This window comes from Pteropus medius, unplaced genomic scaffold (assembly GCF_902729225.1).
Source record: "Pteropus medius unplaced genomic scaffold, Ma_sr-lr_union100, whole genome shotgun sequence".
Taxonomy (NCBI): domain Eukaryota; kingdom Metazoa; phylum Chordata; class Mammalia; order Chiroptera; family Pteropodidae; genus Pteropus; species Pteropus medius.
The window spans coordinates 570,881-584,184 of NW_024345601.1; the positions used below are offsets into that span (position 1 = coordinate 570,881).

Genomic DNA, 13,304 nt, shown 5'->3' on the forward strand with positions numbered 1-13,304 from the left:
ATATATGTCAGCAATGCCATATATTTTTTAAAAACTTAAATATGTCAAATTAACTGAGAAGGAACATATACATGTAATGAAAATATACTGGCATATTATACACATTAAAACTTTGGAATGAGAATTGTTTGTCGTGTTTTAGTTCTACTTGCTTAAGCAGTTTCACTTCTACTTGCTAAAATGGTTAAAGACTAGACTTTTTCATAGCCGAATTAGCTTTTCCTTTGTTTCATTTGTTTGAAAAGAATAAAACACAGGTTTCAAGAATAAGCAGGAATGTTTTTGGACCAGGGTTGGTAATGACCTCAGCAAATCAAAATAGGATTGTATATGTGTCAATTTCAACTTGCCATTTCATTAGAAATATGATCTCAATCCATTATTCCTTCTCTTTTTTCAACACAGACATAATTTTGCTGGAAAGTTTTTGCTCAAGTAATGAAAAGCATATAATTCTAATTTGAAGTCATGAATGTTAAAAGTGCATTTCTTGAAAGTACAAAATGTCATCTTGGGAAGTGTTTGGGGCAGAGGGCTATGGGAAGCTAAGTCATGAAGTGGGTGGCTGGAGAACTGGGAAGGGTAGATAATTGTTATATGACATTTTCTGTGAAGGAACAGGGTGAAGTGTCAGCGAAGGCAGGACCTGGGTCATAGGGGAGTTCTGTATGGAGGCGAGAGGCATCTTTAGCAAAGAAATCAGGAAGTCATTGTGTATACACTCTAATATAAAATATACGGCCCTGTGCTTAAGCTTTCTGGTTCCGTATGTTCTAAAACTCAACCTAAGAAATTCAAAATAAAAGAAACCAATTCCACTATATATTTTCTATTTAGTCTGAAATTCTGAGCTACATTATACTGAGTCTTTCACACACAGAAAGAAGTTCTAATTTTGATGACCTACTTGAGGAAATTCACCCTCTACCCAGAAAAATAAGTCTATTTTCTTGGCAAAACTTCTGCCCTTCATTCCGCCATCTTAGTGTTTCTACTCTCTTTTCCTCTCTCTCTTTTTGTCATAACTATATTCAAACCAACCGAAATAGAGTGGGGGCTCCTGTGCACCATGCAGGGTGTCTCATGAATATGACTTCATTTAAGCTTCTCCACACCCCACAGGTAGATGTCAGAATTTATGGCTGATGGGCTTGGGGCAGAGAGAAATTAGAGAACCTGCTTCAAATTCAGAGCTCAGCACTGAATTCAAGTCTTTCAAGTCTATGTTATTTTAACTTCTCTTGGTTTCATATGATCCCAAGCACAGACCTCTCTGATTCAGACCCTGCCTTCACCAGAGCCCCCAGGTTTCTATGTGAGCTGCTGCTGGTAGGGAGTGAAGCCTGGAATGTTAGAAGAAGGCTGGAAAGAACCAGGACAATATCAAGAAGAGCGAGGCCTGGATACTCCTTCGAAGGATACTCCTAAAAGGGAATAGGGTGGATTACGTCTGGAATCAGGCTGGATTCTTATTTTCTATTTTGCAGCAACACAGTCAGATTCCCATGTGACCATGGGCCCTCAAAGCCAGCCGGAGGTTCAGTCAGGCCTGGGCCACTCTTCCCCATTGAGGCTCCCAGGACCAACTGGCAAGTGCTGGAAGGAGACAGATTTTTGCATTGTGATTAGAAAGAGAAAATGCCAGAGAAGAGAAAAATGTCAGGGGCAGAAACAATGGCCTGACCTGTGGGCTTAAAACAATACACATAGCCAAATTATTTCTTGAGAAGCGGCCTGTCAGCCTTATTTCTAACTGGGGACTCTGAAGCAGGTCCAGGAATGTCTTGAGAGACTCTTGCCTCTGACCTCCCCCTGACCCGCACCTGGTGGCCTGATAGCACAGGTGACAGCACAGCTGGAACGCTTTAGCATGTCCTCACTCCAGCCCCAGCTTCAAGAACAGTAAGACCCTAGCCCCCACAGCATACCTCCCTCTCACATTATATAAATGCAGATTTGTATAAACACCTGCCTTGGAGGTTTGCTCCTGAATAGGAGGCTGGCCTAGGCACGCTGGTCTGCTTCCATCACAGAGGGAAGGTGTGTCCCAGCACTCAGTAGATCTGCAGTCTGGGAGAATAGTACCACCCCAGAAGAATGCTCCCGCTATGCTGTGCATGGGCACGTGAGTGTGCAAGCCAAGGATAGCTGACACCTGCTTGTGCCAGGCCCTGGGGTCGTGATGCTACCTAGCACTAGCCCTCCTAACAACAGGGATGCAGGCTAGACGTGGAGGGCTCCTTTTCTTTTCAACATATCGGAGACTAAATTCCCTGGACTTCTTTTTTAGTGGCGTGGCATCTTCTTCAGACTTAGCATCTTCCATTCTGGGATTTCAGGGGACAACTGGATTCTAAGGCCAGCTCCACAGACAGCGATGTCCAGGGCATGGGGATTGCCAGCTCTTGAAAGTGAATGGAGTTATAAGTTAAATCAAACTGCCCACTCCAAACTGGATAATTGAGGCATTAGACTAAGGCAGGGAAAAGGCATTGAGAATGACTAAGTTACCCGAACTCAGGTTAAGCGCGGAGCCTTCTAAACACTGCAAAAGAAGAGGAGAATGCAATCTTAGTACTGTTTAGGGGGAAAGAGGCAGGAGATGGGTATCCAATTTGTATTTTGTCCACTCTCTATTTTAATTACCACTCCCCTCCCACCAGCGGAGTTTGCCAATTAAAGGCCAATCTCTCTTGATTTCTTTGCTTTAAAAGGACATTTTGATTCACCCAGACAGACAATTAAATCCCCCTCTCGCCTCTCCCTTCCCAGAGCTCACGAATAAGATGCCTCTCTATCTTGCCAGCTTCAGGCAGTGGGAAGGAGTTGATCTCAGGTGCTAACCTGCAGTTATCAGAATGCCAGACTCATTTAGGGAGCTCAACTCTGGAACCCAAGGTGATCTTTTCATTGATTGTGGAAAGCGCTGTTTAGATTTTGCCTTCGCTCAGTAAACAACTAGAAGTAACTACGGGATTTCTTTCTTGCATTCATTGGTTGGTCTCAGTCTCTCTCTCTCTCTCTCTCTCTCTCTCTCTCTCTCTCTCTTGCCCCCCCATTCTCTCTCTCTCCCCCCCCAGACAACCCCCCCACCCGCATGCGCGCCTTGCCACCACCTTATATACACACACGCCCTTTCTCTTCGTCAGGCTCCTAGTAATCAGAAGAAACAACCAGACCATGGTCCTTTTATAACACTCTAAGCTAACCCCGACCTCCAGCAGCTGAGTCTTTTGAGGGGTTCTACATCTTCTGAAAACTCAAGTCTCCCCCAAAGGTCATAGCCTCCCAAGTTCCTAAATCCGTGGGGAAAGCTCCTGAGAAAGGGTTGTCCCTTTGGGGCCCCATACACGGCCACTTCTGAAAGTCCCCACCTGGCTAAAATTCTTGCCAAGGATTTCTCTGGGCCGTCCCTCCCTTGCCTCCCTTCCCCAACCCCAGCCGTCGCAGAGTTCCTGGTGGGTGTTAGATAAGTTCGTTGCAGTTCAGACCCAGATGAACAAAGTTGGGGGTTGGGGCGGGTTCGCGGTCTGCAATGCAGGAGCGCAGCTTCTGCACCTAGACGCTTGGTCCTGGATACAGATCTCTTTGTAGATAAAAAGCGAATTTAATTGGTAAACTCACTCTGATGGTCAAACTTTCAAGGTTCCTAGCAAGATCCCCATTTATTCATCAATTACGAATAGAAAAAGAGAAAGCTGTTCCCTATAGTGCACAATTTGCAAAGCTCTTAATAGACCATTTGTTTTAATTGGGCCCCTCCAATTAGCTCTATCTCTAGGAATAGGTATGTTCTGAAGGGATCGTCTGGAACATGCACACTTTGTTATTTATTTGTGTAAAATAAATAGACATAATTGTCAGTCATCCACAACAATATAAAACGTTAGTACAATTCCTAAGCAATGATAATTTAAAATTCAGTTATTATTTTTTTTTTTTAAAAGAATGATAACAGTTTTCCTGAAGGAATTTGACACAATTAGTCTGTAACAAGTGTTTTCGGAAAATTAAGAAACTTCTTTTTTAAAAGTTGGTACTATTTCAAATGGAATTCTTTTCTTGTTTGCTTAAATGCTTTTCACATGATAGTAAAAATATTTTTCAAATTAGATCACCTCAACTTAAAATATAGTTCTCTAATATCAGCCAGCCTCAAGCAAAAAAGCTTTTAAAAAGTCTTACAAAGCTAATTTCTAGATCTGTTCTTTCCAAGATGCCAAAACTCTAATATCTTTTAATTTTTAAAAATCACTGTCTTGTCCATGAGCTATCCAATAGAAAAAAAAATCCTAAAATATAAAAAAAACTGTGATGTGTAAATTCTTAGGATTTAAAATAGATATAGCTTCTACAGTATCATGTTTCATAGTAATGAACATTAAGCAAATACATATTTGGATAGTTCCTGAAATTAGATTGCTATTTTATTATATTAGTTACTCCTGGACAAACCAATAGCGTCATTTCTTTGCTCCTTATCTTTTCTAGCGTAATTTTCTGAAGTATAACATGCATTTGGGGGCTTAATATATTTATTATGAACCATTTATCTACGTATTTGATGAGGCTTACATATTTCTTTGTACTATGTATGGTCCGTGGCATGTCCTGAGGAATCGAAAGAATGACAGATGGCTGTCCAAGTGAGTTATACAGCTGTTCACAGCATCCTAGCTCAGTTGTTACTGACAATGCTATCTTGTTAAATATCAGTTTTGATATGGCTAAAGCGAATTATCCAATTTCACTTCTTATTTTCCTCTAAATTTTATGTTTGATAAAATAGCTTAATGATGCTAATTAAACCTCTCCTTACAAAGACTATTTCTTTTTATTTCTCAATGTTCATTTTTCTAGCTATAATATGTACCAGAAAAACATTTTTAGGGGAAGCAAATATGTCGATCATTTTTAGATTGTTCAAAACATTTAATGAAATATTTAAAAAATACTTCTGGGAAAAATAGTACAGATTCTACGTATAACATGAATTTGTTTTCTTTACCTCTTTCCTTTGTGCAGTATTTGTGCAGGTCTCCCCACACCGGGGGAGTAGTTTAGATATTTTCTAATTAGTTCGCCACCTCTGGAGCCCAGGCAAAACCATGCTAAGTTCTGAAAAATAATTCAGGAGAAAGCTGCAGCTATAGCTGGGACGCAGGATGAAGCCTCCCATGGCACTCTGAGACAAGCGAACTTCTGTTTGGTGTGAGGGGTGAAAAACACGACCTAACAGTGTTTACATGTGTATTCAGCCATGAAATTGAATATTATCAAAGTTTAAAAAATGCAAATCAAATTAAAACCCGGGAAAATTGTCTTTGGAATTACAGCAGCCTCGAGCTTCCCAGTGTTTGCTTAAACTGAAGCATTTAGAAAATGAAAAACCTCTAAATTGCCTCCCTGCGTTCCCCCACCCCTAAGTAAGAAATGTATTCTTAATTCTACTAGAAATGGAAGCTCGGGCATCAATCAATCATTCGTTTTAGGCATCAATCACGTTGGAATATAACTTTTTCCTAAAAGTAAACGTCTCCCTTTACCTAAGTGTTATTAAAAGTCGGGCCTGGTCCCGAAACTGAGCGACACCCACTTTCCTCACTCTGTAATGAGCCCCAAGTTGCTAGCTGCGAGGGGGTGGGGCGGGGGAGGCTGCCGCAGCCTCTCCAAAGCCACCCAAGTGGCACACTCTGGGCGGGCGGCGGTGCTCCAGTTCCCAACCGTCCTCGCCCGCGAACCCGGGTCCGTGCATCCCGGGCCACTCGGCCGCTGGATCCGCGGTGTTGCCCGCCCAGCAGGCGAGCCTCTTCGCGCGTCCATCCGGCTTCCCCATGTCAGAGATGCTCAAAGCACGAAAACGTGGCGGGATCCCCGTGGCGGGATGCCCGTAGAGGGCTTTGCTTCGCACCCCTCAATGCTCACTTCGCTAACACAGCACTTTCTAGGGTCTTGGTGGAGGAGGCCGAAAAAAAGGAAGTTATATATATATATATATATGTATATATATGTGTATATATATATATATATATATACATATATATATATATATACACATATATATATGAATATATATATGAAAAAAGAAAAAGGAAGTTATTTTTAAAAAAAAGCGCAATAGGCAGATCAGGGGCCATCTTCTAAAATTCTACAGCGCAAGGAACAGATTTGATGGGGCCAATCCCACCCTGTCGCCTGGGCGCTCAAAACTATTCCCCTTCCCTCTCCCCAGTCTCCCTCCTGCCTCAGAGAAAACAGGCACGCCTGTTTTCCTGCACATGCCATTGGGAGATGGTCAGCGCGGCCCTGCAGAGCAGCGGCAGGACAAGCAGGTAGACGCGTCCGGTGGCGCTCTGCATAGGCCCAGTCTGCGGTCAAGGGTGGAAGCGGGACCCAGCTTGGGTGGGAGCTGGACTCAGGCAGCCACGCCCACCAGTCTTAACTGGGACTGCGGGGAGCGCTGGAGACTCCATCAAGGGGTAGCATGTGCCGGCGCGGCTTTGGAACAACTTTCATCTCATTCGATGACCTCTGGAGATTTTGGTTTAGGCCCGCCGCCTGTGCTTCCTCCAGTTCTAACACCCATCTACCCTACCCCAGCCTAAGATCCTAGTGTCAGGCCTGGGTTGCTTAAGGGCGGCCTGGTTTTTTTTCCCTGGGGAAGAAAGATAATTGGTGGTCTCCGCGCCACTGCGTCCTCCCTCCTGGCCTTCTCTTCGGTCCTCTCTATTTGAAGAGCAGCCCCTGTTCCAGAAACGCAGTAACTCCGGCCCACCCAACCTCGATAAAAATGCGGTAGGGAGTGACGGAAGCCGTTTTCTATTTGAAACCTGCCCCTGTATTTCCTTTTCAGGAACCCCTGGATCAAGATCAGCTCAACGGTGGCTGAGAAAACAGAACTATGTTCCCTAGAGATTTTAGCCTGCTCATAAGTGGTGGTAGCGGTTTGGAGATTCGGGACACTATTTCCAGGGAGAGCTGTGGGAGACATGTTTGTTTGTTATTTTCAAAACTAAGCATAGGAAACAGCAGACAATTAAAATGAAATATTTTTATTTGCCTCGCACATTGTCAGTGATTTGTCCCCGGGGATCCACAATTTTCCCAAGCCTGTTAATGGGTGACAATGAATGAGTGCCTCGTGTAATTTAATTTTCCTGTCACACTAAATAGAGCTACATTGTAAACCTTAGATCTACTCTTACTGATAGGATCGCCTTGTTTTTCCATTTGCACCATAAAGACCCCCAAAAGGGACACTGTATTGTGACCTCTACTCTTGAATTATTCAAGAACTTAATGACATTTTCCATTTAAAAAAGGCAACTAATTGCCATTGATGTAAAGCATGTGACCTTCTTTGGGTGCTCAGTATGAGAATGTAACCAACCATCTGTATGCTACATACAGGAGCTCCAGAACTTACGCAAAATAGGGGGAAGATATAAACAAATGAACTCAAAATGGACACTAGAATCAAGCATATTATTTAATTCCACCCCTAGCCACGATGTATATTTACACAAAGTTCTCTTACCTAACCTAAAATCGGTCTATAAAATCACATTAACTCAGGCCTGTTTTTGGACATGACATGGCATTTAATCTAGGACAGAAACATTTAAAAATTTGACACGGATATCCTTTCATTAACGTGAAATAACTGTGGGATGTCAAACAAAATATCTAATAATCTGCTCCCCTTCTCTCTCTCTTTTCGCTTTTCTTAATTTAATTACTTTCTTAATAGAAAAAAGAAACTCATACTGTAAAGAAATTGCACCTCAGTATTTACTATTTGAATCAGTCTTGAGTTTTCAGGAAAGCTGGCATTGAAATTCTTCAATACCAGAATTCTCACTCTTCAAATTACTGAAAAATGCATACTTATTTTTCCTCAAAATAAAAAAGCTGCCAGTGTATTTCCTACTGTCCTTTCATTCTTTCCCTAGCTCCTGTAGGAAAGCAAAAAGAGAGAAAAATAGGCTTCTAGCAACGTTCTTTGGTTTCATAATTCACAGGTCAGCATACAAAGATGCTCCGATGCTTTTCCTTATTTATCTAAGTCCACAGACAATATTAACCACTTTAAAAGTTTGATTGAATTCAGAAGTAAAACACTTTCTCGTGCTGGGCTGCAGATATTTCTTTTGAACTTTTAAGTGATGTTTGTGACAAAGAATTGTCATTTCCGTAGTTCCTTTTAAAATGACACTTTCAGTAAACATACCCTGGCTTCATTGAGAACTATCCTCTCTGTGAATTCACATCTCTATCTTGTAAAATTTCTGGAAAAGAATATAAAGTACATTTGAACACCTAACTTGATTTTAATGAATCCTACATTATAGCAACATACTTGACACAATTGCTATTGTTGCAACCTGTAGACATGCAAACAGAATTCCTGATGCTCCATACGTGGAAGTGAATTAAACGCTATTTTAAAGGAGATTGCCATAAAACCATTATTACCCAAGTTGTGTGATAGAACAAATGTTTTTATGTTTCTTTAAAAGAAACTTGTTTCTTCCTTGCTATTATGCGATCTTTGTGTACAGTAATATGGCATAAAAAGAAAAGGATACGGATACATAGTTCTTATTGTTAAATTCTTATTGGACATAAGTGTGAAATATAGTTGAAAGCATTTCACATCAAGAAAAGTTGATGGAATGAGTGGTGATCTACCTTCTTGCAGGTTTCCTGACAACCCTTTATGAGGCAAATGTTAATTTAGTTTTAGAGATTTTTCATTTAGTTCTCTACATTTAAAAATGTTTTAACAACTTGACGTGGACTATTAGACAAAGAAGAAATTGTATGTCTCTCATAGCATGTGTATACTCTCTCTAGCATTCTATAGTTTATAATCCAGTGTTTTTTCACAATGGCAATATACATTCAAAATGAAAATTTCATTCACCTTTCAAACTGTCACAAAGGATTAGTTACAAATATTTTTCTTTTCATCTTAAAGAACAACTCTCTTTATGTAGGACCACTTGAAGGAGATTTTAAATACTGTGGAAAGTTTGTGGCATCTTTAGGGCACAGCAAAGCCCTCTCCTGGACCCATTTCTAGATCTCGCCTTCTGAGTGGGTTTCTTTGTTGACAATTTAGGGAGCCAAGAGGAGGGATTTTATCTTCATTGAGCTCAAGTAGATGATTCTAGAGGAGTATGCAAGAGATTCTGATTTAGGGTATGTTTCATTCACTTCCAATCTCCACTTACTCTCCAAAAAAAAAAAAAAAAAAAGGGCAAAACAAAACAAAAACATCAACTTGAAAAGCATTCTCATTTGGCCTTTATAAAGGGTAAACTTAATACCTCTACCATAGGGGGCAGGGATGACCTTTTCATTCTTCATCAATAAAATGGGTTCCTTATTTCTCCATTAAGCCTGGTGTGAAGGGACATACTGGGGCTCTGTGGTTGAGTCTCTTATATTGGGGGAGATAAAGAGCACTTTGCACTTTGGTTATTTTTAAAGACACTGTGCACACACTAGAAGAGAAGAATGAGGTAATTATTGAGGGAAAATAAGGTAGCTTATGACACATAGACAGATAAGTATTATCACGTCAGCACTGTTCGCATACAATTCCAGTTTCCTAGGTTCTAGTAGATGTTCAACCACTGCAGTATGCCAACAGCCTGAGAGTCTTGTCTAGGCCAGCCACAAAGAGTAATTGGTGTATATTTGCACTCTCATTCCTGAATTTCTTTATACCTCTTGTCTCCTCCTTTAAAGATTTTAACTGCTGATATGTTTTTTAAAATGTCAGAGCTAGCAAAGTTGATAACTTTTTGTCTATTTTATTTATCTGAATGTAGGCACTGACATGTATTTACTGGACTTCTGATTGTCCATTTTTCTTCCCCTGGATAATGACATCCTTGAAAAAAGATAGCTCAACTCTGACAAGATTACTAAAAATACCATTTAAAAAACTCAGTTTCTTCTGTTTAACAACTACTTATTTTGTAATCATAGATTGCAATCCAACTGTGTGTCAGGATTTTGCTTATCCATGGAGCATTGTTTCTGACTAAGAAGATGGTTATGATGTCACTCAATAGTGACATTTTTTCCTGGTATAAGCAAATGTGTCTGTGGAAGTAGAAGCATTCTGTTCTGGTTGTCTTTCATTTTGTTGTCTTTCCTCATGGAGCTCAGGGGTACAATGCTCCTAAAGGATTGTCTGTATGACGGATGAACTTCATGTGTTATTATACTGATTCTCTAGGGCACAGAACAAGTGTTTGGGTGATGGAGTAATTAAACCATGGATAAAATATACTTTGAGTTCACAGAGGCTGAACATTCTAGGCATAGAAGGTATCGATTTTGTACTAAAAATATAGGAACTTTTTAAAACATGCCATCAGGATGTAGTTCACTTTTCAAACAAAATTTAATGACTACCTAACTCTCCTTGACTGCATTCTTACGTTTTCTCTGGATTTGCTTATTCACAACTACTGGAACAAAAAGATGAGATGAAGGGAGGACATTTGTTTTTCTAAGAGTCCCATGTGATTGAAAGTACATGAGCATCTCCTCCCCATGTTGAACTTTAAAAATCATAAGAATGTCCCTAAAAGGTCATAACCCTGCTGTCAGACTGTTCTTGGATGCTTTCTTCATAGTTTTCCATAGTTTTCAATAGAGAGGTAACGGTCCAGGTCCAGATGGGTTCTGTGCATGAATACAGAGCTCTCAGGATAAGGGAAAAGGGCACCTGAAAATAAAAATTCACGGTCTTGTACCAAATCCCCAAACCAATAATTATTAAGATTTATTAGCACAAAGATATTAAAATATAAAAATATTGACTTATCTAGTTGTAAAAATTGAAATTATGACAGTCAGATTGCCCAAGTAGACCTTAGTTACTAAAGTTTGCTATGAATAAATAATGATGAGTGGACAATTTTTATAAATCCCTGGACTAAGTGAGCTTCTGGCCTAAGACATCATTACTTTCAATGACTGGAAAAAGTCCACAAACTCAGAGTGATTGTTCGGGGCAAAATCTGGTTAGTACTTATATCTTGTGGACCTTTCTTTGCTGCCTCATACAGTATGGGAAATGAGCCTCTGCCTCACAGAAAGAAGAATAGTGGCCAGAAGATAAACAGGCCCTGTGAGGCCCCTAGGTGGGCAGAGCTGGTGCACTTTCCTCAAGGAGCCCTGAACCCAAAAGGGCACACAAACAACCCAGAGCACACCCACCCTGCCTCTGCCATCTGACTCCCAGGGCACATATATGCAGTATTGACAGTGCTACATTCCAAAAGGAAGGGGGTCACTAGGACTGGGGCATGGCCAGAGTAGAGAGAGTTGAACTTTTCCTACTACCATTTCTAATTTTTGGAGTGAGGAAGGGCATAAAAGGAATGGAACTCAATGTGTTTAAAATAAAAACTGTCAGCTCCATGGCACGCAGCCCACCTCTCTTTCCCTTTTGAAGACTGAGTGTCCTTCACAAGTTGGCCATTTGCTGTGGGTGGTGGGGGGGGGGCGTTCGAACATAATGTGATTTTTCAGTGTCCTTTATCTCTGTGGAGAGGCTTCAGAAGGCCCTTGAAATCCTCAGCCTTAAATCCATGTTAATAAGGAAAGTATTTTTTTTGGTAGATGGGAAGGTTTGGTTGGCAGAAACATTAACCCAGACTGCACTCTGGGTAAACCAGGGCAAAAGACCTGATATCGTCTGCAGGGTACTTATTAACCACTGCTCATTTGTGGGATCGGTATTTCCAGCAAAGAAGTCAACACTCAAGATATACCACTGTGTCTCGTTTTTTTTTTCCTTGACACACCATTTATTTTATAGATGCATCTGCAGAAGAAAAGGCAGCACGAAGGACTGTGTCTTTTATCTCTGGGATATGCAAAGCACATTTATTTTCAGCTTTTATCTCCAGAATTGTATGTTGATCCCATACATATAGATTGATTTTGTTCAGGTAGATAATGAAAAGTCAAGTGGAAAATTACACAATGGCACTCACGATCCTAGTCTTATATCGGTATATAAATTGGTTTATTATTTCATTCTATTAAAGAGGTGCCTTTTCTTTCTTTCTTTTTTTGCTTTCCTTTTTTTTTTTTTTTTTTTTTTTTTGGTACCAGTAAAACTTCAAAATGCATCATGTTCTCAACCTCCCTGAATTTTCTTTTGGGGGAGTAGGTGGGGAGGGTAATAGAGGGAGGCGATATCTTCTGCTCTTTTTGCTAATTGCATTGGTTAAATGAGCTTTCATAGGGAGTGTCTTTGCAGCTTTCTGTCCCCCACACCACTTAGGGGTCATACACATGGTTTCTATAACTCCGGGGCCTTTCTGGGCCAGAACAAAGATGTTCATCATACATGTCCTGTTACACAGGTGATATTTTTTTTCACTGTAGACAACTCTAAATTTTGTCACCGTAGACAACTCTAAATTTTGTCACAATGACTGAAAGAGGTACCCCCTGGGCACCAAGAAGCCAGGGATGAGATGGTGGCAGCTGGATAAAGGCCACGACCAAGAGACAGCTTGAAGCCAGAATCCTGGAGCAAGCATTATTAATAAACATCTTCTGGACATTTGGTAGCCCGTGGAGCTTGCTTCAGCTTAAAGCAATTAATTCAGGACACTGACATCAACTCTCCAGGTCTTTGACAGCTTGGAGCCGAAATAAAAATGCTAGTTCTCCGGGGAAGAGAAGAGGCTGGCTAGCTCTTTTCTGGACTGTTTGCTTATAGGCCCAGAGAGCAACCTTCCTTGCAGAATGAAATGCAAGGGCACAAACAATGTACCAGGGAGAGAATAGAAGATGGGAATGAACAGTTTGAACTATTTGCTCAGCAGAAGGGCACCACAATGCTGGGGCAGTGGTTTTCCCATGCATGCACCGTCCCTTCTTTGGGGTCTTTTGTTGTCCTTGTCTCCTTTGGCCAGATAAGAGCACAGCTGCAGCATTGCAGCTAAATAAGGCTGCACTTATTCCCCTAAATCTCAGGGTGCCTTTACTGTAACGGGTTACGCTTGGCTCTCCTTTATTTTACAAGGCGATGGTGAGAGAGAGAATGGAAGAATGGAGGGAGGAGGGGGGAAATAGTACTGTGACATTGCCTGTGTCTGATTCATGATTGTTTTTTTCTTTCTTAAATTCAGGCTGTGATTAGACACAATCTTTGTGGAGCATTTAAATGGAAAGGTTCAGTGATTTGTAATAGTCGCCAAGCCAAAATGTTGCCTTTTCGTGAAAGGCAGAGAAGGAGGTATGTGTGTTGTGCAGGGAAAGGA

General features: G+C 41.0%; 1 protein-coding gene across 5 annotated transcripts in view; it reads left to right on the top strand.

Annotated features, from left to right (window-relative positions):
• Positions 1 to 13,304, top strand: part of LOC120611839 (ubiquitin-like protein 3) — a 54,819-nt gene that overhangs the window by 4,023 nt on the left and 37,492 nt on the right. The window contains exon 2 of one of the 5 annotated variants that reach the window (XM_039874341.1): positions 6,233 to 9,312. The exons of the other annotated variants lie outside the window; for them this stretch is intronic. Within the exon in view, the coding sequence (XP_039730275.1) occupies positions 6,233 to 6,605 (373 nt within the window). The 3' untranslated portion in view covers positions 6,606 to 9,312. Of the gene's footprint in view, positions 1 to 6,232; positions 9,313 to 13,304 lie in introns of those variants that run through there. 5 annotated transcript variants of the gene reach the window in all.